This window comes from Cryptotermes secundus, unplaced genomic scaffold, assembly GCF_002891405.2.
Source record: "Cryptotermes secundus unplaced genomic scaffold, Csec_1.0 scaffold106, whole genome shotgun sequence".
NCBI classification, from domain to species: domain Eukaryota; kingdom Metazoa; phylum Arthropoda; class Insecta; order Blattodea; family Kalotermitidae; genus Cryptotermes; species Cryptotermes secundus.
Window position 1 is genome coordinate 637,307 of NW_019734310.1, and position 26,700 is coordinate 664,006.

Here is a 26,700-nt window from a genome sequence, read left to right on the forward strand (position 1 = left end):
ATTGTACCAGCCCCAGATGATAGGTGAGGGTGATTGTGGAGCAATTGGTGCAATGAAGATTAGCAGGGGAAACTGAAGTACTTGGAGAAAACTTGCCCCAGCGCCACGTTGTCCACCACAAATCCCACTTTACCAGACCCGGGATGGAACCCGGGCCGCCGCGGTGGGAAGCCAGTCTATGTTTGAGTCAGGGATCGAGTAATGATAACAAGAATGTGGATGACAGAAACTTAAAATGAAACAGGTAATATTTTCTTTACTCGGCGTATGATGAAACTGTAACTTTATTATACGTCTTTCGCTGTAACAATAATGTGGCACAGAAACAATTGATATGTTGTACAAAATTCAACTAAGAAACACACATGCTTAGTCGTTAAAATTAGAGCTAAATTCTGAAGTTATAATGACTGTAATTATCTGATGTTATAAATCACTAGTATGTTTATAAAGCTATATTTAATACAGATCACATATGTATATATATAATGCAGTAATGTAATGTCCATGGGTTCCAGTCTGTGCTGGCAGTAAACAGCTAAGTCTAATATATACACGACAATTTAATTACAAATTCGTATAAAAATAGGAAAAATCTCTCATCGTATTTTCGTGGTCGATATTCAATTATCTACAGTGGACTAGATTTTTCAGACGTATTTCGTACTCGTGGTGGGGTCCACGAGGGGAATGCCATTTATACTGCATGTTCATAACCTCCTTCTCGTTTTCCGTTTCCCGTACGAACGAATCGGGCTGTTTCGGAAGAGCTTCCTCGAGAGGTAAGCGCGAACACTCGCTATGATCTCACAACTGGGATCCAGAAGCTGCATGAGAGCCCTGTTGAGGAATTGACTTCAAACTTTGTGCACAAAAAATCTGAAACACGGACACGTGTTCAAGCCTCCGCAAATCGGCACAGTTTCTTAGCTGTAACACTCCCTATACATGTTCAGAAGTGTTGGACGGCAAGCTGCATTCTTAACCTCTGTTCTGCACAGACAGCAACGGTCAGCTTCATGATCTGATTGATTTACGCCCAGGGAAGGAATTTGTGGCATCCACTACACAGAAGGCTGGATGGTCCTCAGAGAAAGTCTGGACACGGTGGCAAAGGATAAATCTGTGCACCTCTCGGGAGCAGAACCTTGATCCTCCAGCCTGACTGAACTGCCTTGAGTACCTCCAGCACGTTACCTCAAAGCCCTAGATATGACTTCCTAGGGCACATCTCATCCAAACAGCAAGCTGTCTGGTCCCACACGAGTAAAACCTGAAGACTGATTCATGCCAAGGGAACTCTGAACTCCGCGAGGTTGAGGGTCCTGTCATGATGTGGAATGCCTTGGTGTCTGAGGTCATGCCACGGCGCCTCCATCTTGACCCTTCGGTTTCACCGTCAGCGTGATCATGGCGTCAAGAGGTGGACAGACCAAGTCACCGCCTGTTGGACATAAACCTATGAATATTAATGTCAGCAGTTCCTCGGATTTAGGTTTTAGTTCTGGAGGTAGTCTGCTAAAAATAAAGTTGTCCCTGTAGTTGGTTACGAACTACCTTATGAAGACTCGTGGGAGAGAAGTAAACCTACGGATTAATTCATTTTTAACCTCCGAATTACATGAAGACGAGTGCTCAGTTTCAGGGTCTGGTCACATTGCTCTCAGGGACACAGGGCCCTGGGCCCATTTCGCAGGAGCCTGGGTGGGTCTCGGCTTGATTATCTTGATTATGGACGTGACAACGAGTAATCGAACCGCGGCCAACAAACTCGTAGGCAGGTAAGGATGATCATACTATGAAGAAAGCAGTCTTCTGGGATATGGCACCGTGCACATGTGGTGTTAAACGACGTTTCAGAGGAACGTATCGCCTCCATCTTCAGGGTAGAAGGAAAAATAAGAAATCCGCAAGTGAAGAGACCGTGAGAACCGGTACAAGCAACCTCAAATCTTACATGAACAAACTATGTTTCCCTTAATTATCAATTGGGGAAAAATAACTATTATTTGTGAAGAGCTCAGCTGTTATCCATCCGGTACTAATCTACGAATTATTGCAAACTGATACAATGACGTAAGGACAAAACAGTGATCTTCAACGGCAGGGTATCTCCTTTGGTGGGCGTCGTACTCTCCAGAAACTTGGTCAGACTGTATCTCGTTACAGTATGATTTTTTATTACTTGGTGGGGCGGGACTGAGTCCCTTGTACTGCGGCCACTTCTGGCCTATTGTATCATCCCCAGATGATAGGTGAGGGTGATTGTGGAGCAATTGGTGGAATAAAGATTGGCAAGGGAAACCGAAGTACTCGGAGAAAACCTGCCCCAGCACCACTTTGTCCACCACAAATCCCACTTGTCCAGACCAGGGATCGAACCCGGGCCGCCGCGGTGGGAAGCCAGCAACTAACCGCTTGAGCTATGGCGCGGCCTTACAGTATGATTTACTGGCAGCTGGTTGACTGAAGGTAACTTTACACGTTCGTAAGACAAGGAATATTAAATGGGGGAAGTACAATTGTAAATGCCAAGCAATATACTCGTAGTATATTAGACAGAAATTACAAAGGAACATATATGGAAGGAGCTAAACAACAAGTGAAGACAACACCACACGCTACTAGAGGGGATAACGCACAAGCAAGGGGCAATATTACAGATTGCAGACGTAATACAACAATGGGCTGACGAATAGAAAAACAGGTTGCCGAAATAAAATATCTGAAGAAAAGAATACAAATCAAACCAAGTGCACGACGCCCCTTGTGAGGTGTAATAAGAATTTTACAAAATTTAAAGAAAATTTCAATAACAAATTTTATTGATTTAAATTAAGTGCACTACAGGGTGTGCTATTTTAGCGCATACCAATTGACTACGAGTATGACGTTTTAAACCATGAAGCGCGCAGTTGCAAGTGCGTCGAATGGACAATATTAGAGCAATGTAGCAGTTTTAGCATAGTAAGGCACCTGAAGATGGCCATTTAGGGCCGAAACAAGGGTCGAAATTGTAAGTGCAAGACAAAAGGAACAACTTATTGCATTGTTGACGTACTGTGTAGTATATAAAGGAGGTAAAATATTTGTCTATTATATGGAAGAAGATATTTTTAGAGGCAGGAACAGTTAAACCCATGCTGGGCAATAACAGACTCTGAGCACTTGGATACAAACCAAAGTGATATAAACATCTCTCTTTGTCTCTTTCTTTCTATGACTGCAGTCCTTTGGACCTTGACCGCTTTTCAATTTCTTAATCCTATACACAGACGTTAGAACTCCTTGGAAAGGGGATCAGACCGTCGCAAGGCCGCTACCTACACATGGAACAACATAAACATAAAATAAACTCACACAGACATCCATGCCTTTAGTGGGATTCGAACTCACGACTCCAGTGTTCGAGCGGTCGAAGACGGTTCATGCCCTAGACCGCGCGCGGCCACTGTGATGGGCGGGATGTAAACATATAAGGAGATATTCAACGTATGGTTATGATATCGGAACAGGCTTCAGCCTAATCCGTATGAGGAAGGGAGGTATGGTGACGCTTGCTCTACTTGTTGGGACTCAGTACTCACATCTCGCACAGAACTCTTGAGATACTGAGGGAGCTCTCTGCTGTCGACATCCCTTAACAGATCTAGAAGATGGGACTCAGTGTAAAGGGTGTAAAGCGACGTACATTCCTCCGCGCCAGGGCGCATGCGCAGATAGTTCGCAAGGGCCATGGTAATATTGTCCTTAGAGCGAGACTGTTCTGCAGCGCTGTCATCATATTTTGCAGTTCCAGGGCAGTGTTGGACAAGGAGCTGTCCTCCATATCGTTAACGGAGGAGAAAAGATGAGGCATACTCCGTCACCGTCCACCTTTCTCTGCAGGTCTGACACGGCCTTCTTCAGGCTCCAGAACTTCGAGAGACTGCGAAACATATTGCCTCCATTAACATTGGACTGAAATTTTAACGTCAAAAGCAGTTCGGAACAAATCAGTCACTATCAGTCCCCTATATATCTATGTAAGATTTGAGGTCTATCTATCTATCGCTCTACAGCCCTTGTGGACCTTGACCGCTTTTTCAGTTTCTTTCTCTATATACATTCGGTAGGATTCCTTGGACCGGGGGGGAGGGGGGTGTTAGCCCGTCGCAAGACCGCCACCTACATAGAGAACAACATAAACACAGAACAAAAGCACACAGACATCCATGCTTCGAATGGGAATCGAAACCACGATCCCAGTGTTCGAATGGGCGAAGACGGTTCATGCCTTACATCATTCAACAACTGTGATCAGCATAATATAATATAGTATACATAGTTATATATACACATATTTATATATATACGTGGTATATATATATATTAAGGACTTTGTAGCTTGTAGACAATATGATTCCTGATTTAGTGTTTTAGTTTCCCGGTTGCTCTAGCGGGCCGCTTTCCACAAATAATTATATTGCTGTAACGATGTAGAGCAAAGTGCAGAGATTACCGAGCACTGAATGAGATAAATCAGTGATAATGAATCACAAATTTGAAGATGGGTGCAAGAAACTGTAGTGGTGCCCTGGAGCGTACATTCATGGCATTCGTCCCAAGGTAATACGGAAAAATTCTATAGATAATAACCTACTCACTTGGGCCAAATCGATGAAGCTAGTCCCTATCTCCGGACAGAGTCCAGTGTCTGAAACGTTGTTTTTCAAATAGAAAACTAGACGATGGATATTGTCCACAAAGTCAATAATTTTATTAATATAAAATCGTAGCAGAGTTTTAGATCTTATTTATGTCAGATGTGTTCATCAGCTGGCTAGGAACGTGTATCTGTCTGCTGTAGAGTTCATGGGAAGTGCATGTAAACATCATAAACTCACCGCCTGTCTGTGTCAGTCCTGTAGGCTCATTATTTCCAATTGTTTTTATGCACTTCCCAACATGATTTCCTGTAACTGTTGCGTGTGTGTAGCATCTTCCGGCCCCAGTTCCCCCACCACTTCCGGCGTCAGCAATGTCTCCAATGGCTAGACTCCTTCGGTTGCAGTGTCTGTGAAAGCAGCCACCTCCTCAGGACCGGCTTCTGCTTCGTCGTCTGCCAATATTTTCAGAGTTTCAGTGAGAGTCGTACACTTCTTATGACATTGTACATTCAGCAGACTGTGTGGTGAGAAAATAATCAAGAAGGGAAGCACTAAGACCTGTCTAACAATAGTTTTACGAGGGAGAGTAAGTAAATGGGAAACAAATGGAAGTAAAACAACTGTAATGGGTGTAATATGTTCTCTATGTGTACCACTAGGTAGCAGTACAGTCTAGGTAGCAGACGCGCATGGGCATATTCAGAGACTGGTTTCAGTGGTCAAAATGGTGTCCGTGCTTCAGGAGTGTACCACCGAAAAGCAGAGGTCTCTTATGCGTTTCCTTGTGGCCAAAAGGACTCAATGCAAAGGATATTCTTAAAGAAATATTTCATATTTACGGTAGGAAGTGTTTGTCGCGTAAAACGTTTCACAACTCTCTCTAGGATTTGTCGAGAAATAAATGTTTTTGCCAGGTTCGAATATCACATCTTCTAGTCGGTTTTATATACATTTGTGACCTATTTGCTGTCTCTCCCTTGTACATCAGCAAACCACGTTTGCTTATTTTCAATCACGTTTATTCTCTCTCAATTCAGTCACTGTCAATCCACCACACCACGTGCCGTATTCTACAACGTACGAGTGCGTCACCGGATTGCATAATCACAACACAAACGGACGTATTTTTTTTATTGCTAGTGGGATGGGACTAAGTCCCCTGTACTGCGGCCACTTCTGGCCTATTGTACCAGCCTCAGATGATAGGTGAGGGTGATTGTGGAGCAATTGGTGGAATGAAGATTGGCAGGGGAAACCGAAGTACTCGGAGAAAACCTGCCCCAGCGCCACATTGTCCACCGCAAATCCCACTTGACCAGACCCGGTATCGAACCCGGACCGCCGCGGCAAATGGACGTAAGGCCAAAATCGCAAAACCTGTAAATATACTACATAACCAAAGGTAGAAAACGAGGTCATGTTCCTCTACTTACGCAACAAGACCTTCAATTTATCAACTTCCTTTAACTAATTACTTTTAAACATCCATAAGGTATTTTGCCCGAAGTAACCTATCGATCTCCATTCCTTTAGTACAACCCACATTCAAACGCATGTCAAATATTTCTTTATGACACTTGTTACGCCTTCTGATGTTGGCTAGCAGTGGGCGCTACATGTAAAGTAAAAGGTAAACTTGTCCCTGCGCTTTACTAATCAAGCAGTAGGCCATAAAGGCCTATGGAAAAGTGGATGTATAGATCCACGTTTTCTTGACCTAGGCACTAGTGGGAGCTGAGTGGTCATCTTCACGCTCCTGCCGCCTTACCCCGGGGAAAGAGGTCCCCGTAGCCATTGGATAGGAGGCTGGGTGGGCCCCAGAACCGGTATGGATAACTTGGAGAAAATTCTTGACCCTACCGGGGCTCAAACTCCGTACCCTCAGTCATCCAGTCCGCAGCCAGTCGCTATACCGGCTGCGCTATCCCGGCCCTGCCGGAACATGTAAAGGTAAACGTCTATATTCTCCTGCTAAACTTCTTACACTTGATGGACCAGAGCCGGGATAGCTCAGTCGGTATAGCGACTGCCTTCGGGATGGACGACCAATGGGTCGGATTTCGAGTCCCGGTGGGGACAAGAATTTTCACTTAATGTCGTCCAGACCGTTTCTGGGATCCACCCAACTTCCTATCCAGTGGGTACCGGAGGTAAAGCAGCGGGGGCGTGAAACTGACCATTCACCTCCAGCGAGTGCCGAGGTCAGGAAAATATGGATCTATACATCCAGTCCCCAACTTTACCTTTTGCCTGTACACAGCGCCAGACCAACCTTGGAGCCCAACAAGCCTTCTATGCAATGAGCATCTTTATGCTTTGATACTCACCGAAACCGGTGGAGGCTGCTCATTCTCACAACTGCATCTGCACCCACAGGGCTTTGTACGTGGCCCTTCTGAGGGCTGCCGCCTCGCTTCCTTGGCTTTCTCCGGCTCCTGCGACAGATATTTTTCATTGTTACAAAATCACGTACAATTACGGACGAGAAAGCAAGGTACTGAAATTAGTATGCAGATTAGTCGTTTCCAGTCTCGAGGCGATCTTTCTGTCATCCTCCACACTCGTTGCACAGTGAGGGCTGACCATAGAAAATTTCCTATATTCTCACAGGCCTTGCGACGAGCCGATCACCCGCCCAAGGTGTCCTACCGAATGTGTAAGATCTAGAAAAACCGAACTGAACGGAGAAATTCATGGAACAGCCCACTCGGGCTGTAGTGACAAGAAAAAAAAATATATAACAATAATCAATGAAAGAATAAACACAGATTGTCTCCCATCTCCCTACGGCTATTTCCCCTTCCTCATGATTTCTGCCACTCCCATCAGGCGTGCTTTACCCTCTCTCTCTCTCTGTCTTTGAGTTCTCGGATTTTTTTTTCTTGGTGTAGAAGGGCGTCTGGGGATAAAATGGGGGAGCAGGCGGTCTGTCTAATCTGCCACTATTGGTGTTTCTTCCTTGTACGGCAGGAATATACATGCATACATCATGGATGTTTCTTCAGACGGGCGTACTATATTCGAGTCAACGAAAGAATCGACACAGGTTTCCCCCCACCCGTTTGCCTAGCTGCTATCTCCCCCAACTTGCTTTCCCCTCTCCCACAGCTGCCGATATAGACAGTGCATGCATTGTAGGTGGGGTAAAAGAGCAGGACGCCGATTTTTCTCCCACTATCAGTGTGAATTATATCTTTGACTCTACTGTTGCGTTAAAATAAATTATTGAGCTATAAATAAAATAAGAACATGATATATTTCAGTACGTTCTGAGGTATTCATATTTATCTTCTATACACACATCAGGTTAGTTCATTGGCCGGGTTACTGCAAGCGATTTTATATATTTCTGAATTGTTATTCACTGGCACATAATGAATCTTAAATCACTTTGTATGAAAATGCATGCCAAATTGTTGCTGTCGTTCTTTACCGATGCTTCTGGTTTTAGGGTTTCTTCTGTCCTGATGACCTTTCGTCCGAGATCTTGCAGAACAGACTTGTCTACCTGGTTCAGCTCCTCCTGGGCGTTAGGAGTCTGTGAGTATCTCATCTCTCGCTTTGCCTCCTCCAGCTCCTGTTCTTTCTGTAGGATGGTCTGCGACATTTTAATGATTACTTTTTCTTCATTCTGCTTCTGTTGTTCAATAACTGCCTTCAGTTCCGAGATCTTAGCCTGCAATGTCAATCACAAATCCCTGTGAAGCACATTTAGACATGTTTTTATATAAACGTAACTGGCCTACGTAAACCGAAAAACGATATTTTCACATATAACTCGATTTTGACTGAAGACAATATTAACACTTATACGCTCCAGTAATAATGTAATAGACCCATATCCTTGACCGTGCCTTAATATTTAGAGTTCCCCCTTAAATAAATAACAAACACTATAATACAAACCGCCGGTCACCGTAGCCAAGCGGTCTAAGGCATGCACTGTCTTCTCTCGCTCGGAAATCGGGATCGTGGGTTCGAATACCGCTCAAGGCATGGATGTTTGGTGTTTGTGTGTGTGCTTTTCTGTGTTTGTGTACAGGTAGAGGCCTTGCGACGAGCTGATCACCCGCCCAAGTAATCCTACCAAATGTCTAAGATCTAGTAAATCGAAGTGAAATGGAGAGTTTCATGGAGGTAGGCCAAGGCCCAAATTGGGGCTGTACCGACAAAGGGAAAAAAATTATAACTACATGGACGGGAAATTAAGCAGTTGCCCTCTGAGTTTTAATAATGACAATAAAATTCGAAGCTTAATGTTGTGGATATCACTGTAGAATCATGAGATGAATATAAGTAATTAGTATTTATAATAATGTTGAAAATGAAAGAAAATAAACAACACCACATGCAGTCTTACAAGGACAGAAGACATAAGATCATATGCATTCAAAATATTTGGAAGAAAGGTGTACGGTTAACATGAGCTCACACAGTTCAAAATTTGAAGGTGCTTCACTATTAATGTTCCTTACAACTAGTGGCTAAATTAAACAAAGAAAAGGAAGTTGTCCCTGTGCTTAATTAATTGGGCACTATGCCACGAAGAAGTGTGGATAAGTAGAGGTACATCGTCACCATTCTTGCCCTCGGCGCTAGATGGAGGTGAGTGAGCAGGTTCACTCCCCGGAAGCTTTGATCCCGTGGAAATAGCTCCGGTTACCCATTGGATAAGAGGAAAGTTGGGGCCCTGATCTTGTCTGAATGCTGTGGGGGAAAAAAAAAATCTCTTGCCCCTGCCAGGAAACGAACCCCAACCCTGTGGCCCATAAACCGTCGCTAAACTATCAATAATTTCCAAATGAAAAAAAAATAGTTATATTTCATCGTGAAAATTTTGTTTTCATAATAGCTGGATTGGCAATAAATACTCGAAGGGCCTGCCACTGAGCCGTTAAATGACCCATGAATAAGTCAGCCTTAACGAATAAACAGGAAGCCAGTTTCCGGCGCATGCGTGGATGCCATCTGCATTTCTGCAGTTGTGCAAATATGCCCGTATACAAACATAATGAAGGATACAAGAGTTCCTGACCTCCAATGTTTCCACTTCTTCTTTCAGCTCGCCGTTGGTACACTCCAAGTCCACCAGTTCTCGCGATGTTTTACTTAGTTGCATTTTGAGACCATTTATCTGAAATAATAAGATTGATGTAGGGGCTTCAATACATATATACATTTCTTATGGCATTAATTTTTTCGTAATAAATTAGTGCATTAAAGCACAGAAGGAAACATTGAAAAAACTGATAGTGTGACTAATATTAATAATGTTATATTTTAGCGTCCTGTTGCACTGATTTATGTCCATGATTTATTCCAGCCGTCTTACAGTGCATACACTCATCCACTTCACTCCTAACTCCCGCACTACATGTTTCGGCACAAAGGTGCCATCTTCAGGTGCTTTTGATTTACGTAAAACTACTTCACTGCATGCCTTGCTGTCTTCATACTAAAATATATGTTCATCATATATATTGATAAATATTAAATATTAAAACTGTTCAGGATTTTTTTATCCCTACGTCGAATCTCAATACGCGAGTCACACCTATCTTCTTCTATCGGAGTATTCTTCCTACTTTCGTGTGTGTATTGTGCTTTGTGTTGTGTCTTGCTCCTGTGACTGCGTCTGTTATACTCACATACGCACATGTAGTGCAGGAGTGGAGAGTGAGGTGGATGAGTGTATGCACTGTAAGACGGCTGGAATAAATCAGTGACTAATATTAACTGACTTTATAATTGATTAGCCTTCTAGCTAACTTATTAATAGGCCGCGGCATAGCTTAAGCGGTTAGTCGCTAGCTTCTCACCGCGGCGACCCGGGTTCGATCCCGGGTCTGGTCAAGTTGGATTTGTGGTGGACAAAGTGGCGCTGGGGCAGGTTTTCTCCGAGTACTTCGGTTTCCTCTGCCAATCTTCATTCCACCAAATTCTACAACATCGTAATTACCCGGGGCAAGCTACAATAGGCCAATCAGTGGCCGCCGTACCGAGTGGACCCAGGTGGACTCCACCCCCCACTAAGCGAATTAAAAGAAAACTTATTAGTAAGAAATGACTCAATAACCCGTCCGTGGAAGAAGGCAATCCAGATGGGCGTCTCATCCCTCAAAATGAAGGCCCAACACTTAGCGGCAATGGCGCATGCGCGCTGCGCACATATTCCGCCATTCTGCTGCACTTATCGTCTCTAAAGGAGGACAGGGCGTTCTTTGATGAGAACTGACATTCTTACAGTGGCACACATAAGAAATAGAATGAAACAACATATCTCGAAGAAATTATTTCAAATTATATGCGAAATATATTTATAGCATAAAAATAAATAAATGTATCCCTGTAACAGGCCGTGGAGGCCCAGAGGTTTGCGAGATGTTGAGGTTTTCACATTTTTTAGACAATCGGCTCACAGATGGCGGTAAGGTTGTCAGCCTTACGCTCCTGCCTGTCTTTACCCTCAGGAATATTCCTGGTACTCATTTATGTTAGAGGCTGAGTCGACCCCAGGGCCATAGTGCGGCTGGAAGGATTAGGTCAATTGAAAAAAAAATCCAACTCATCGGTATTCGTTCCCGCGACCTTTTTATAATTTTGTCGTGTCCAAATTTCATGTGATTTGAGTAGCTATAAGGGCTCGGCAGTTGTTACATCATGGCATATATGCTGGAGATATTCTCCTTATCGTTGCTTTGCTTATAAGCAAATATATTTTATATATATACACAGTAAGACCTCACTAATTCGGACTAATTGGGAGCACACCCTTATCCAAATTAGTGAAAGTCCGAATTATAGAAGTGCAACTGAAAATGTGAAGAATGCCGTCTTCTGGGTTGTGGTGTCGTGTAGATATTGTGTAAACCGACGTTTCGGAGGAAAGTATCGCATCAATTTTCTGGGTGTGAAAATACGCGAGGGAGGCACCAGCATGAGCTGCAGCCACCTGCTGAGGCTGGTTACTCTCCCGCGTATTTTCACACCCTGAAGATGGAGGCGATACCTTCCTCCGAAGCGTCGGTTTACACAATACCTACACGGCGCCTCATCCCAGAAGACGGAATTCTTCATAGTCACCGCCATGAAAACCTCAAACTCAGATATGAAATGGTCTTCGCTTGATTTTTAGGCAATACAACTTCATTTTGAAACTAAGAATGCATATCATAAAACAGATTTGTTTGTCATAAAATGCAAGGATCTAAGTTTTGACATCAGTCTTGAGTAGCCTATGTATTACTGAAAGAGTGTTAGAAAATAAATTTTGGTTTGTGTTCCACTTTTGTAGTGTTCTTCATCGTGGCAATGTGATCATCAAGGTCGTAACACACAAGAAAGGAGACAGCTGTACAGATTATCGCGAATTCCGAATTACTGAGGTTTCACTATATATATATTGTTTGCTTCAGTGGCACAACCACTACCCACCTGTGCCTGCTGGGCGTTCGACTTGTCTCGCAATTCTCTTTCCAATTTGGTGATCTCGTTCTGTAACGTTTTAGAAAGTTTGCGTTCCTTCAGGAGCTCTTCTTTCATTGGACGTGCCACCATTTTCTTTGTCCCTTCCAGCTCATTTTGCACAGTCTGGAGTGCGTCACGAAGCTGGTTTATTTCCTCAATAAGCTGATCTTTCTCGGTTTTAAGTATGCGAATTTTTTCCGTGAACATCTTCCCACTTTTCTCCATATTCTGGATCTTTTCCAGTAGCATCTCATTCTCTTCGTCGTGTTGGAACGCCTCCCGGAGTTTCGTCTCGATCTCTTCTAATTTCCTAACTTTCTCTCTCAACATAGACTCATTGTCTTCGGCTTTAGAAATGCGTTTCTTGTACGAGTTTTCCATATCGGACCACAGTTCATCTGCTTGCTGCAGTGTCTCCATATATGCCCTTTCCTTTGTCTCAAGTTCACTGATTAGTTTTTTCATGTCAGCTTCAGATTGTAATAGTTCTTGCAGCTTTCTCTCACATCCCAGTTCTCCACATTTGACAGACCTAACCTCCATCGGTTGGTTCTGATTTAATTCAGTCTCTGCTCTCGTCTTGTGTGCTGGGTCCGATGCTTTATTACTTGTCACCTGTGAGCCATTCTTCATGATATAAAACTCATTTTCCAGTTCTGAGATTCTCTTCTTATATTTATCTTCAGACTCTTTATATCGCTGAATTTCTACGTTCATAAGCCCTGTCTGAGCTTCTAGGAATTGAAGCCTGGACCGAAGCCATTCTTCTGTTGTTCGCCATGTGTTCTCTGTTTCATGACGCTCTGCCAGTGTTTTTTCTTGTTCCTGTTCGACATCTCGAAGTCTGGACGAGTGAACTACGTCAGGGTAAGCAGGGCACCTTCTAACTGACAATTGAAGCGAGGTATTTAGTACGCTTCCGTCACTATCACCAACGCAGCTGCCAGTGCTCGCCTTTACTAATGCGCTGGACATGGCGTCGGTGACTTCAACGCGGGAGATTTCTGTGTTCTGCATGAGTCTCCACATGTTCCACATTAGAAGGACGGGCATGGAATTCTCCAGCATCTCCAAGCGATGTCTCAGCTCCACCTCGCGCTCTTCCAAATCATAGTTTCTTTGTTCATACTTGTTAACAAGGGCCTCGAAGTAGTTCAACTGGGCCTTAGACTCCTGCTCCTTCCTCTCGCTTTCGGAGAGTGTGCTCCTCAGCCTGTTAATGGTGCGGCGTTCTTGTTGCAACTGAGTCTGAAGGTCGGCCTTCTTCTCGCTCAAAGCGGCCAGCTTCACTTCCAACCTACAAAACACAATTAGCAATATTAACCTTGGACACAACTGTACTGAAAATACGGAACATGGCCCATCCTGAGAGGAGGATTTGCGAATTTGACAGACTGGCATTATTTGAAGGCTTTGAGGACTGTCGTCTATTGCGATCCCATTACGTACTTAATCGGCTAGGAGAAGTCACTGGTTGAAACTCAGAGAGTTTACTTATGGACCAACGGGTACACTGTACACATGAACAAATTATTGAGAGATCCCAATAATTTACATCGAAATATTTAAAATTATATCGATATAAGCGTTTCAGAGTGGTTACTACCATGGGAAGACTCTATGGAGACTATGATTTTACATGCAAGAATGCTATATAAGCTTATATATAACTCTTAATATCACTATGTAATATTTTAATCGTCATCATTACAGTCATCTGAAGATTCTAGATCTGTTCCTTTAACAGTGAAATTGCTGTTCATCCCACCATTATGTTCTAGTTCTTTCTACAGATTTCTGTCTCGTGAAGTTATGTTTAGAAATTTTCTTTCTAGCGAGTCTTCTATCATTCTACCCAAACTGTCCCTGTGTGTTCTTATATTGACAGTTTCACGAGCCAGTGAATTCATTTCTAGATTTTGGAAAAGCGGACACAATAGTTCCGCAAAGTAACAGCAATCAGAATGAAACACTTTTAGTAACACACTATAGTTCATGCACATAAACACTACTGTACTGAGGGAATGCCAGCCCCAGCGATTTATGCAAAAAGTGGTACAAAAAAAGACGTGTTGCTTACTTCTGACACTTGAGACGCGTGTCATTCTCGGCCTCCTCAAACTCACACTTCTCTTCCTCCAGGCGCCTGTTTTCGACGACGAAATGCTGGACTTTGGCTGTGAGGTCCTTAACTTGCGCGGACAGAAGAACTTCCCTCTGCAGGCGCTCTGCAAGGAGGCGCGTCTGTAATTCCCCATTGCTCTCATACACGAGGACCTGAAACAACGCATAGGGCCATGTTTCCTTTGACTTTCCGCCAACATTTTAGAAGGCCGCTCACTCTCATACGCCTGGATCAACACTTTATAAAGCCAAATATTTTGTACCATCTGATTTAACATAGGAGTACTGAAACTGCACTCTGCCCACTGAGTGCATCTGTGTGTTCGTGTGGTTCTCACAATAAACAGTGACTGTTTTTCTGAACAGCATTAACCGGTTGATATTTTTACCGGGGATGTAATATGTTTCCTGTGAGGTACGAACTGGATTTATATATTTATTTAGAAGAAATTTAGTCTTTAAAGATTAAGTGTCTGTCCACTGAGGATGCTGTCATCACCGTCAGTATGGCAGCAGGATAATTTCTATTCTGTAAACTAATACAACTCCAGTTTCAGCTTCTTGAATAGTAGGCCAAGAAATGTCTCATTTTTACTGAAACCCGAACCATTATAATAAGCACTTTCCTTTGATACTATTCGGACAGCAGAAAAAATAATTAAGGGGATGCACAGAGAGCGAAGTCATCTCATAAGCCTCCTTAACACAACACGGACCGCAGAGAAAACGAAAAAATTATGGGCAGGCATACAGACACAGGCAGCTAGATGATCTCACGGCGGTGACAATGAAGAATGCCGTCTTCTGGGATGTGGCGGCATTTAGATCTACGTGTAGTTTACACTATATCTACATGTTTCTTCCAAGCAGAAGACGGCATTCTTCAGACGGCGAGGTGATATCATAATCCTTTTATTTTTTAAAAAATAAGGGAAAGTAGGCTAAAATGATATAGTCTTACCAGTTTGAACACAGCCTCAGCTCACCTTGTCCTCCAGCAGCTGTAGTCGCTCCCGACAATATTGCAGCTCCTTCTGCTGGGGAGGTGGCTCGTCTACCCTTCCTTCGCCCACCCGGAGCAACTTCCTGTTGCCGCAACAGTTTCCGGCCTCTTCCACACGTTCCCGGAACTGGTTCAGCCTCTGGATCTCTGCACTTAGATCCCCCACGACACAGGTCTTGCCTTCTCCAACTAAAGGCTCTACGTCCATACTGTCAGTCTGAGTTCCTTGAGAGTTATATTCAACATCTTCGAATATTCCACTCTCTTGCAAACATTCAGCATTCTTTAGTTGCTTCTTGATTTCGTCTCCTTCTCTGTCATTGCTGTTCTTGTCTGTGTCAACGCTTTGGTCAATAAAAGGGAGAACCGTTGCTATGATTCTGCTCGTCAATTTCGAAGAATCATTGATACCGGCCGTCTCCGATGGATTTCGCAGTGCTCTACCCTGTAAACAAACACGTTTCTTTAATTTATAACATGTTTCCACTCATAAAATTTTAAGCACTTTTGGAGAGGTAAAAATTTGTTAAAATCTTCATGGATTACCAGTTGGTTAAAAAAAAAAAACAGACGTTACAGGGACAGGTAGGGTCGTCTGTGATTTTTAACCCACACAGCTGATAGCCTGACAAGATTTTATAAGCTTCAGACATTTGCTTGTCTGCTTTATGTACGTATGTGTGCGTGTATGTATGCACATATATACACGTAAGTATTATGTATTCATATGGAAGGAGGCGGTCGTGAATTATTTTAATTGTCGTATTTTCCAACGTTTGTACGGAGATAATAAGGAGACACAAAAATCCTCTTCAGAATCACCTGCCTCAGCGCCGAAATTTTAATCCAGGACCTACTGAGTACGAAACAAATGCATGCACGTTATCGAAACATAACCATATGTTTGGTTACCCCGGTCGGGCTGTCCTGCGGTACCTCCTCTATGCGCGTCTCGTAGTTCTCCAGCAGCACGAGAACTTGCTGCAGACAACACCGGTCTGCAGTGCTGGAGGACGTCTTGGAGAGTTCCAGCAGGCGGTCCTTGAGCTCCTCATTCCGTATCTCCTGCATTACAAGCAGCAACACCTTTACACTCTATCACGGTACATTATCGTCTAAAAACCTGTACTTATTCTGCGAGGAAATGCAATCCGTTTACGTTTTTTTTCTTGGGGTGAGGTGAGACTGAGTCCATTTGATATATCGGACACTAATTGTCTTATTGTACTAACCCCGGATGGTAGATAATGAGTGTGAAGCAGTCAGTGGAATGAGAATTGGTAAGGGAAATCGGATTACTCGGAGAAAACCTACCCCAGCGCAAGTTTGTCCACCATAAATCCCACATAACCTGATATGGGGCAGAACCCGGGCAGCCACATTTGGAAGCAGGTGATTAACAACCTAACGGCATAAAAGCAAATTAAATTCCAGGAATGTTCGCTAACATTCAGTTCGGAATTTTTATAGTCTTTCTCCCATCTAAAACCGTAAAAATTAGAATACACAGAACTAAAAATTTGCACGCTTTATATGTGGATGTGATTCTTATCGAGGGGATGATCATAAACGGGGGTGTCTGAGGATAATGTGATAATATTCAGGTCCGGTGCATAAAAGAAAGAAAGGGGATGGAGATTTATAATGAAGGGTGTCATAATATATTTACCTCACCAAGTATTTTCAAAATGAAATAGGTGGGGCAAGCAGAACACTTGAGGAAAGATGAGAAACACAGAAATTTAGTCTGGGAAATCTAAACAAGAGAGACCATTTTGGAAAACATAGGCACAAATGAATGGATCTAATCAAGCCGAATCTTACAAGACTTGGTTGTAAAGATGGAGACTATATTCCTGTATTTTTCATTCTTTCCTTGAGTTACATAACGACGCATTTTCAGTACCGACATTGCATAACATAAGATTATATGATAGATGAATGGTGAATGGGAAAGGATTTGAAAGGAAGAGGCTGTGGATTAATCCAGATACTACAGCTGGATTTGCCTGGAGGGATTACTGAAACCCAATAAACTACTTCATTCAGGATACCAGTGTCCAAATCGTGCTCATAATTCAATTCTAGATAATCCCCTCTAAACAAATATAGTTACAGTTTTATTGAGGGGCATGAATGGCGATCATGACTGTACCTACTCACCATTCTATTGTCGTCAGTGTCACTGGATGGGGAGGACTGGACGCCCGAGTCACTGACGTCGTCACTCTCCGTATCGGTCCACACGTCACGTGTGTCTGGCCCGTGACTTCTCACGGACAACTGAAACAGTCACATCACCACGAATGCTCATAACTGAAAATCTCTGTGCCTTCTGAAAAGGCTGAGCACCACTAACCAAGATCATGAAGTAGGATTTGAGGTTCTGTCAGAGGCCGTTACGAAAAGTTGCATCGTCTGGGTCACAATGTCTTGTAGTCCGCTGGAAGTTACTCGATCTTTCGGAGAAATAATTCGCCTATTTTTTTCAGCGTCGAAAAAAAAACGACGCAAGAATCAAACATGAAGCAGGCGGAAAAGAGAGGTTGCTGCCTGAGCCATGATGGTTTTTTGTTTGGCTTACTCTTCAACACTTGCTTGGAAAAAATGAATCATCCACACACATCCCATATGATTGTGAGGCCACAGCGTATTTAAGATTTCATCACTTAGGCAAGATTTTAAGGAACCAAGTGACTATTATGCAGCCCTCCTAAACAAAAGTCCTACATTTCATACGAAGTGTAGGATTGATAAAATGTTAATTAAAAGGGAAGTACAATATATCATTGAAAGTCACAGTGCAAGTGCCTACCCTTTATGCAATCATTCATTCATTCATTCAGTCATTTATTCACCCTGAAGATGGAGGGGAGAAACTTATCCGAAACATCGGGTGACTTCCATCAGACTACATGGCCTTATATCCTAGAAGAGAGTACTATCGAAGTTGTTAAATATCTTAACTAGGAACTGTGAAACATATCTAAAATTCGAAATTAACACTGAACTATTTTTTTATTGCTAGTGGGGTGGGACTGAGTCCCTTGCACTGCGGCCACTTCTGGCCTATTGTATCAGCCCCAGATGATAGGTGAGGGTGATTGTGGAGCAGTTGGTGGAATGAAGATTGGAAGGGGAAACCGAAGTACTCGGAGAAAACCTGCTCCAGCGCCACTTTGTCCACCACAAATGCCACCTGACCAGACCCGGGCTCAAACCCAGGCCGCCGCGGTGGAAAACACTTAACTAAGTCCTTCGTGTATTTTACAATGACGTATCAAATGAGGTGGTTATTTAGGATAGCGATTGGGCAGCAGAAGTGCAAATGAGGGGAGAGAAGCGGTCATGAGTTTGTCAGTCTCAATGTACGCTCCGCTCTCCCGGTATTGGTTCTCAGAAGAATCGTGTACGTCAAACATTATATTATCCACCCTGGAATCGAATTATATTGTAGCTTTAGCTTCTATGATAAAAATATTAGCCTTCTGTCGTTTACAAATTGAAACATATTTCGTGGAATCTGTATGTATACCATTCCCTTCACGTCTTATTGACAAACAGACTCATTTTATACAGGTAAAAGTAAAGGTAAAGCTATCCCTCTAACAGACCGTGAGGGCCCATAGGGTTGTGAGACGTAGAGGGTCCCACATTTTCTAGACAATCGGCTCAGAGATGACGGTGAGGTTGTCAGCCTTACGTGCCGGCCTCTCGTTACCCCCAGAAATATTCCTAGTATTCATTTCTATTAGAAGCTGAGTCGGTCCCAGGGCCGTAGTGCGGCTGGAAGTATTAGGTCAATTTAAGCACCTATTGACCTCATCGGAAATCCAACCCGCGACATTCCGGCTTGCAGTATTGTTCCTCAACCAACTGCACTACCGGGTGCCCTCAATTTTTATACAGACCTTACGCAAACTGAACTATCTTCCGGGCGAAATTTTAAAGATATTTTTGGTGTGAAATAATGAGAACGGTTTGTTACTTCCACAGAGCGTTTAAGTGTACATTATAATAAACGTGTCGCGTGTTTAAATAAGCACTGTGCCATGAACATCTACAGAGTAATGGAAGTAGATATCACTGCTTCACGAATTGTGAACCTTGGCATTTCTCAGCTCCACACTCAAGACGCTTTACACCTGAGGCAAAAGATGCCGTCACCTACTACACAGATGGCTAGATAGCCCCCAGGATTATTCTGGACTTGGTGACGAAAAGAAATTCTCCGACCCTACCAAGAGTCAACCCCGGACATCCAGCCCGTAGCCCTGTCTCTATACTGACTGTGTCACCCTGATCCTTACACTCTTTGTGTACAATCACAGAAAACATTTCATATCAGTCAGATATATTATTGTTAATATTAAACTAAATTAAAGATTTGATACAATCTAACATGTGTAATGGCCGGTCACGGTAGCCGAGTGGTCTAAGGCATGTACTGTCTTCGCTCGCGTGGAAACCGGGATCGTGGTTTCCAGTCCCACTCAGGGCATGGATGTTTAGTTTGTGTGTGTGTGTGTTTCTGTGTTTGTGTACAGGTAGAGGCCTTGCGACGAGCTGATCACCGCCCAAGGAGTTCTACCGAATGTGTAAGAACTAGAAAAACCGAAGTGAAAGGAGAAGTTCATGGAGGTACGCCTAGGCCCACTGGGGCTGTAGTGCCAAGGGAAAAAAAACATGTATAATGATCATAAATTTCATTAACTGCATTATTTAATCAACAGAAACAAGGCAGTATTATCTGTGGAATATCTTTCTATGTTTAACTTATTAAACACTTCAACGATGCACAAAGTATAACAAGGAATTAAACAAAAGAAACTCTGCAGAAATCTACTGACCTTACTCAATTGCAAACAAGCTGATACAAGGAAACTTCCGGTGCAATGATATCTCGTGTGAGCTCTCAGTGCGCTGCACTTGCAATGAATATCCGCTCAGGAACAAAACGCGCATGCGCTTTCATGATATTAAACAACGGCCCATTACACACGAAAACAAGATGAAATGTCTGAGAGGCGTTAACGAATATTTATGAGTCACAGAGAAAACTCGATGTACAGCTAACACTTGGTTACATAAGGCTAGAAATAGAATTGTTGGGTTCGCAGGAGGAAAACAACTTGATGCCGTTCAACTACCGTGTCACGCTGATTCAACGAGATATTAAGTTAAGCCTCCTGTCTTCCTTTGGGCAATGACTGAAAAACTTTCGACCGTTTGGACTGTATTATACAGACATTTAGGACTGCGACAAAACAGGTATTATTGAGATCGCAGGGCAAGCCTTTTACGCTCTTAATATTACTGGGTTTTTGGACTTTGCCCATCATACGGTATTCTAGAAACTAGAAATCACAACGTTTCGGAAACGGAATCTGTTTCCATCCTCAGATGAGGGGTAGACATCTATTTTGTTGGGTCCCTTAGAAAGAGCTAACCTCATTCACTGGACCCAACAGAGTAGGTTCCTGAGCTCCTCCCCACTCATCTAAGGACGGAAACCTCCCGGCTTGTAGAATAGTGTTCAACCAAATACGCTTAGGCATGCCCCTATAGGGATAAGCTGGAATAATATTAAAAAGGATATTAAAGAAATAAGGCTTGAAAGTGTGGACTGAGTTTCTTGATAAATTCCAGCGGTGAGTTCTTGTGAACATGACAATGAAGCCTCAGGTTCCATAAAAATAGGAAATATCATGACTAGCTGAGCGATTATTAGGGTTCTGATAAATGGACTTAACTAGCTTCATGAAGCTGAGTCTTCCTTGAGAAGCCGCCAGTCGATCAGCTACTCAAGAATTTTCCAACATTTTATGGAACCCGAAGATTCATTACCGCATTTACAAGAGCCATCCACTGCTCGTATCCTGAGCCAGATTAATCCAGTCCATATCACCCCATCCAATTTCTCTAAGATTCGTTTTAATATTATCATCCCACCTTCATCTAGGTCTTTCTAGTTCTATTATTCCTCCTGATTTTCCCACCAAAACCGTATATGCATTCCTTTTCTCTCCTATGCTACATGCACTGCCCATTTAATCCTAGTTAAATGGACTTAGTTAATAATGTGTAGTAAATGTACGTAATGATGTTGCTTACATTCTCGTGGCATTCCTCCAGCTCAAGGATGCGAAATTCTAGCAATTCATTCTGCTCACGTAAGTCGTGCACCTCGGCTTGTAGAGCCGCAATTCTCTCCTTCAGTACAGAGCTTCCACCTGTGTGACACACATTTCGACCTTTAGGTCATGCGCCTGAAGATCCTAATTCACATGACTCAAACATCGGTACGGGGAACGAATTAAAATGCGAGCAATACAATGTAAGACAGATGATGAGCTAAAACCTGGATAAACCATCTGGGTAGAATGACTGACGAAAGAACATTAACCGAGATTGTACTATGCGCTTTCATTTTCTTTCCCACTTGGTAGGTCGGCCACAAATGGACATTTATCGGCTCCGGATGAACGATGAATAAAGGGCATTAAGTCGAACAAGAACTGGCAAAAGAAACCGAACTATTTTGAGAAACCCTGCCTCAGTGCCACTTTGTCCACCGTAAATCCCACATGATCTCACTTTGGATAGGGCCCTAGTTGTCGCTGTGGAAACCTTGATACTAAAAAAAGGTAAAAGGTGAAGCTATCCCTGTTAACAGGTCGTGAAGGTCCATAGGGTTGTGAGACGTCGGGGCTCCCACATTTTCTAGACAATCGGCTCACAGATGACGGTGAGGTTGTCAGCCTTACGAGCCAGCCGCCCTTTACCCCGAGGAAGATTCCTGGTACTCATTTCTGTTAGAGGCTGAGTCGACCCCAGGACCATAATGCGGCTGGAAGGATTAGGTCAATTGACAAAATCCAATGACATCATCGGGAATCGAACCCGCGACTTACCGACTTGTAGCATAGTGCCTCAGTGAACTAGGCTACCGCGTGCCCAGGAAACCAGAATAGTAGCCACCTTACTTATGGCACACTCTTTCTAAAATATAACCGAAAAAGACATTAAAAGTAAAGATTTTAACTCTAGATATTTCAACGTCATAAAAGTTCATTCAAAGACAATGCAATTTGGAAGATTAATAGGCATAGTATTGACGTTTCAGAGAAATCGCGAGGGAAGACGTTGCAGGTGTCTCTGCAGTGTTCATAATATTTATGTTACACTGTTTGTTATACCCGAGAGACAATGCAATATACACTGAACGCCAGAAAAACGCATCATGTCACATAGTACACCCCCAAAGTTCTGTTTTTACTTTAGAATGAGACGCCAACTCAAGGAATTTCAGTGTCAACAGTACCTTCCTGGTCAGCAAGCTTTCTCTTCAGTTTCCGAGCGTGCGTTCTAGCTGCAGCCAATTCGTGCTCCAACCTCAGACGAATTCTGTTTGGCTCTGCGAGCTCCTTCTTGAGTCGTGTCTGCAGGAACTGGTACTCACGCTGGAGTTCCAGGTGCTCCTTCAGCAGGCATGAATACAGGGTGTCGTGGTACCGTTTATCAGGCAGCTGAAATCAGAGCACCAATATCTCCAATAGTTGAAGAACAAAAGCCAAAGAAATTCACTGTCTTCTGTGGTGTGAGTCTATTGTTGCTTATTATAATTTGTTGCCAAGTAACGAACGTTTTCTTTTTTGTTTCGCGGTCGCTGCCTAGAAACGGGTCTATACGCCACAATATATAGGCTAAATACGGACAGTGCCATAAATTAAAACACAAAATATATAGCGTCATGTTGCAGAAGACAATACTCACCTCCTGCTCTGTAAGAATCACAATCTAAATAAAAAAAAACGCAGGCAAAACTGAAATCATTTTAAAAATCGACGTCAGTCTGATACATCGTCGCTTTACTAATGTAAATTCACTTTACAAGAGTTTGCAGGGAACACAAGCTAACTGCTGAATTATTTGTATAAATTTGAATCATAAATATATTTGCAAATGTTGATAATTCTAGTAAGATGTATTACGGCCACTCCGGCCGTAAGAGGATCCAGAATTCATTCGGGAGAGATACTTCAGAGAGATTCGTCAGACAGACGTCTTTCAGGAGTTCAATGTGCGAGCTGTTATAATTGACTCTAATTATAAAGAAGTGTCAATAAACCCAATCATCAATCCAGAACCCATTGTTACTGGTCACGAAACCCCTTATACGTGACAATATTATTCTCCCGTCTACACCTAAGTTTCCAAAATGGCCTTTTCCCATACGTACATACATATCAACTGACCCTACAGCCGTTTGTGGGCCTTGTCCTCCTGCACCAACAGCCTCCAAGCATCTCTGTCCCTCGCAGTGGATCTCCAATCTTTAATTTTCAGTATCCTAAGATCTCTGACATCATCAAATCGCCCCAATTTTGGTCTTTTGCAACAATGCAATCCATAACCTTGTCCATACAACTCACCATTTCGTGAGTCACAGTGTGGCAACCACTGTGTGTGTGTGTGTGTGTGTGTGTGTGTGCGCGCACGCCAGGAGGAAAAGTCAATATTCTGGGAGGTCATAGTATCGGTCATTCTAAACAAAATAATGTATATATGTACATGTGTCCTATTGCGAAATGTTTCCGAGATTGAGCTATTTCACTGTACAGTTCCAAAACTGTTGATAAGAAAGAGATATTACGTACTGTTTCTAATTTTTATTCCTTGGCACTACAGCCCCCGTGGGCCTAGGCCTACCTCCATGAACTTCTCCGTTCACTCCGGTTTTTCTCGATCTTACACATTCGGTAGGACTCCTTGGGCGGGTGATCAGCTCGTCGCAAGGCCTCTACCTGTACACAAGCACACAAAAACGCACACACACAAACTAAATATTCATGCTCTGATCGGGATTCGAACCCACGATCCCGGTTTCCAAGCGAGCGAAGACAGTACATGCCTTAGACCGCTTGGCTACCGTGACGGGCTCACCTACTATAATACATATTTGAAAACTACGCCATCAACATCAATGAATATTGGAACTCGTGTGACATGGCGTGTTGGTCGTCTGTACAGTGTACGTTGTATTGTACAGTGAAATGTCTCTATCTCGGAAACCGTTCGGAACAGGACACATGTACATATACTCTATTTGCTTAGAATGACCGATACTATGGCCTCCCAGAATATTGACCTTTCCTCCTGAGACACTCTGTATATACTGACCTTTGCCCACATGTCTTCGGGATCAGACTGTGGCGAGAGAGAAGGAGAGCTAGATGACGTGGGAGAGTCCTCTCCACCTCCAGAGTCTTCCTCCAGTTCCACTACGGGTTCCAGTTCCATGAAGTGCTGCCAGAGAAACAGGAATGACTCTCAATTTATGTACAGCCAGACAAAGCGTTCACTAGACCTGGACTGCTGCGGTAAAATCGGATATTGTGAAGAGAGCAAGGAAAACAGATATAGTCAGTACTGTATGACAACAACATACAATTATATACATTCAGATCTGAGTAGTATATTTGAAATCGAATAATGTTTTGCTTAGAGAAAATGAATTACCATATTTCTTACACACATCACAAAATTTGTCAATATTTTAAATTATACGCAGCAGTTTGTCATGCAATACTGAACTCTGAGACAGTGCGCTTCAACAACGAAAAATCATGACGCACTTTTTATGGCAATGACTGTACATGGAAACTAAGCATTGTGTCATTCCTAATAGTTCTCTCTCCACGAGAGTATTTCGCGATGACGGATTATATACATTCTTTAAGCGAAGTGGAGGAAATGAATACGTTAAGTGTAGCTCGTGTCCACGCGTGAAACAGCCGATAATATTGCTATTAAACGTAATACTGACAGCGCCAGACTTGAGGAGGTGCGACCGGGACGATCGCCCCTCGAGGCCTCCAAGAAAACAGAAATAGAATCCACGCATTTCACTGAGCCACCTGTTTCTCTAAAATCACGTCAAGTCGATTTGTATTTTTCGTTATTTTAAGAAACAAGAATAATAGTTACTTTTCATAACTTAATTTTTTTTATGATAAAGTTCTCCACATTTTGATTGTCCCTGGGTCTTTATAAACTGTAAATCTAGCCCTGGAAATGTATAAGTTCCAATTGAACGCTTGTATTCTTTTCTCAGACACGGCTTGTAGTATAAACTATCGGCGCATCATACAATATGTGTCTAATTCAGATGAAAAACTAATTAATAACTTTGATTTGTTTCATTCTGGTCCGTCACAATAACAATTACAAAGACAAAACAACTCTGTCCAGTGTGACTATTTAAGTTTTACTACTTGAAAACTTAGCACCCTTACATGTTTCGATCCTTACGGATAATCTTCAGAGGGAACATCAATACTTATTTGGAAACTACTATCATAATAGGTATTCTGAGTGCTAAATTACATACACATAATGCCTGGAATACGCAATATACACCAAATCCAATTTTTTTCACAATCACAGCAGCTTTCTTGGTATTAAAGTTTTTAAATTAAAACTTAAATAGTCACACTGGACGGAGTTGTTTTGTCTTTGTACTAATTAATATTTGAAAGTTTTTTATGTGGTATAATTAAGATAAACAGAATATCATATATCTCCGTCTTTACGGTTTATTAGTCTTGTTAACGATATAATTCAAAGATTCACATTTGTTGTTATTGTTATTTAATAGGCAATTCAACAATACCTACTCGTAGGTTTGTGTCTGCAATACAAGGAGAGAAAAACATCATAGTGAAGATATATGTAAATTTTGTGTTCGGTAAACCTATCCAGTTTCGTAACTTTCAGGCTTTATTTCCCTGAATGAAGCCGCCTAAGGACAAATGTTTAAACTGTGTAACAGATACCCAATACCGAGAAGAATTTATAGTGTCCTATTACGAAATATGGAATGTCCTTAAACAGGGTAAGTTTAACCCATTTCGAAATGAAAGTCATATTTCCATTCTTGTCTAGTACCCGATGTATAGATTCTAATGGGTTCTGACGATGGCGTATAACAGTGAGAATTGCTGTGTTTTGGACTTTGTCCATAGTCATTTTTGATAAACGAAATTATGTATAGTTACCCTGTAATATCTCCTCATCTCTTCTTTTCGATGTCTATTCGTCAGCTGATCGAATTTCCGATTTTTATCCTGAAAGAAAGTGAAAAAATTTGATGATAAATTAACACAAGAAGTAATTTTTATCATACAAGTCTATTAGTGGCTACATTAGTCCTTTATGGACTGAATTTCTTTTAAATAGTGTACAAAAATTCTGTTGTATTTCATAAGAAATACGTTAACTCTACGCTACAGAAATTAAGCGATTAAACCACAAGTGAAACAATCACACTCCGTGTGCGTTTAACAAAATTCAAGTGAAGAACATTTTATACATCTATAAAGTGAAACATTTGTACTATATAACAGTTCTGTTAAAAAGTGGTTTAGACCTATAGCCCTACGCAGTACAATCTTT

The 26,700-nt window shown here is 42.5% G+C and overlaps 1 protein-coding gene across 12 annotated transcripts in view; it reads right to left on the reverse strand.

Moving 5' to 3' along the window:
- Positions 1-250: 250 nt before the first annotated feature.
- LOC111868449 (centrosome-associated protein CEP250) overlaps positions 251-26,700 on the reverse strand; it is a 119,668-nt gene continuing 93,218 nt past the window's right edge. For 9 of the 12 annotated variants that reach the window (XM_023859092.2, XM_023859088.1, XM_023859091.2 and 6 more), the window contains 14 exons: positions 26,304-26,372; positions 24,427-24,552; positions 22,568-22,772; positions 21,358-21,476; positions 17,407-17,526; positions 16,156-16,308; positions 15,227-15,688; positions 14,197-14,393; positions 12,084-13,413; positions 9,685-9,783; positions 8,083-8,325; positions 6,977-7,084; positions 4,887-5,101; positions 251-1,444 (listed from right to left, as the gene is read on the reverse strand). In XM_023859092.2, coding sequence (XP_023714860.1) covers positions 5,015-5,101; positions 6,977-7,084; positions 8,083-8,325; positions 9,685-9,783; positions 12,084-13,413; positions 14,197-14,393; positions 15,227-15,688; positions 16,156-16,308; positions 17,407-17,526; positions 21,358-21,476; positions 22,568-22,772; positions 24,427-24,552; positions 26,304-26,372 — 3,318 coding nt within the window. In that variant the 3' untranslated portion in view covers positions 251-1,444; positions 4,887-5,014. Of the gene's footprint in view, positions 1,445-3,587; positions 3,929-4,886; positions 5,102-6,976; positions 7,085-8,082; positions 8,326-9,684; positions 9,784-12,083; positions 13,414-14,196; positions 14,394-15,226; positions 15,689-16,155; positions 16,309-17,406; positions 17,527-21,357; positions 21,477-22,567; positions 22,773-24,426; positions 24,553-26,303; positions 26,373-26,700 lie in introns of all 12 variants that reach the window. The other 3 variants (XM_023859082.1, XM_023859084.1, XM_023859089.1) reach the window with 3 other exon arrangements.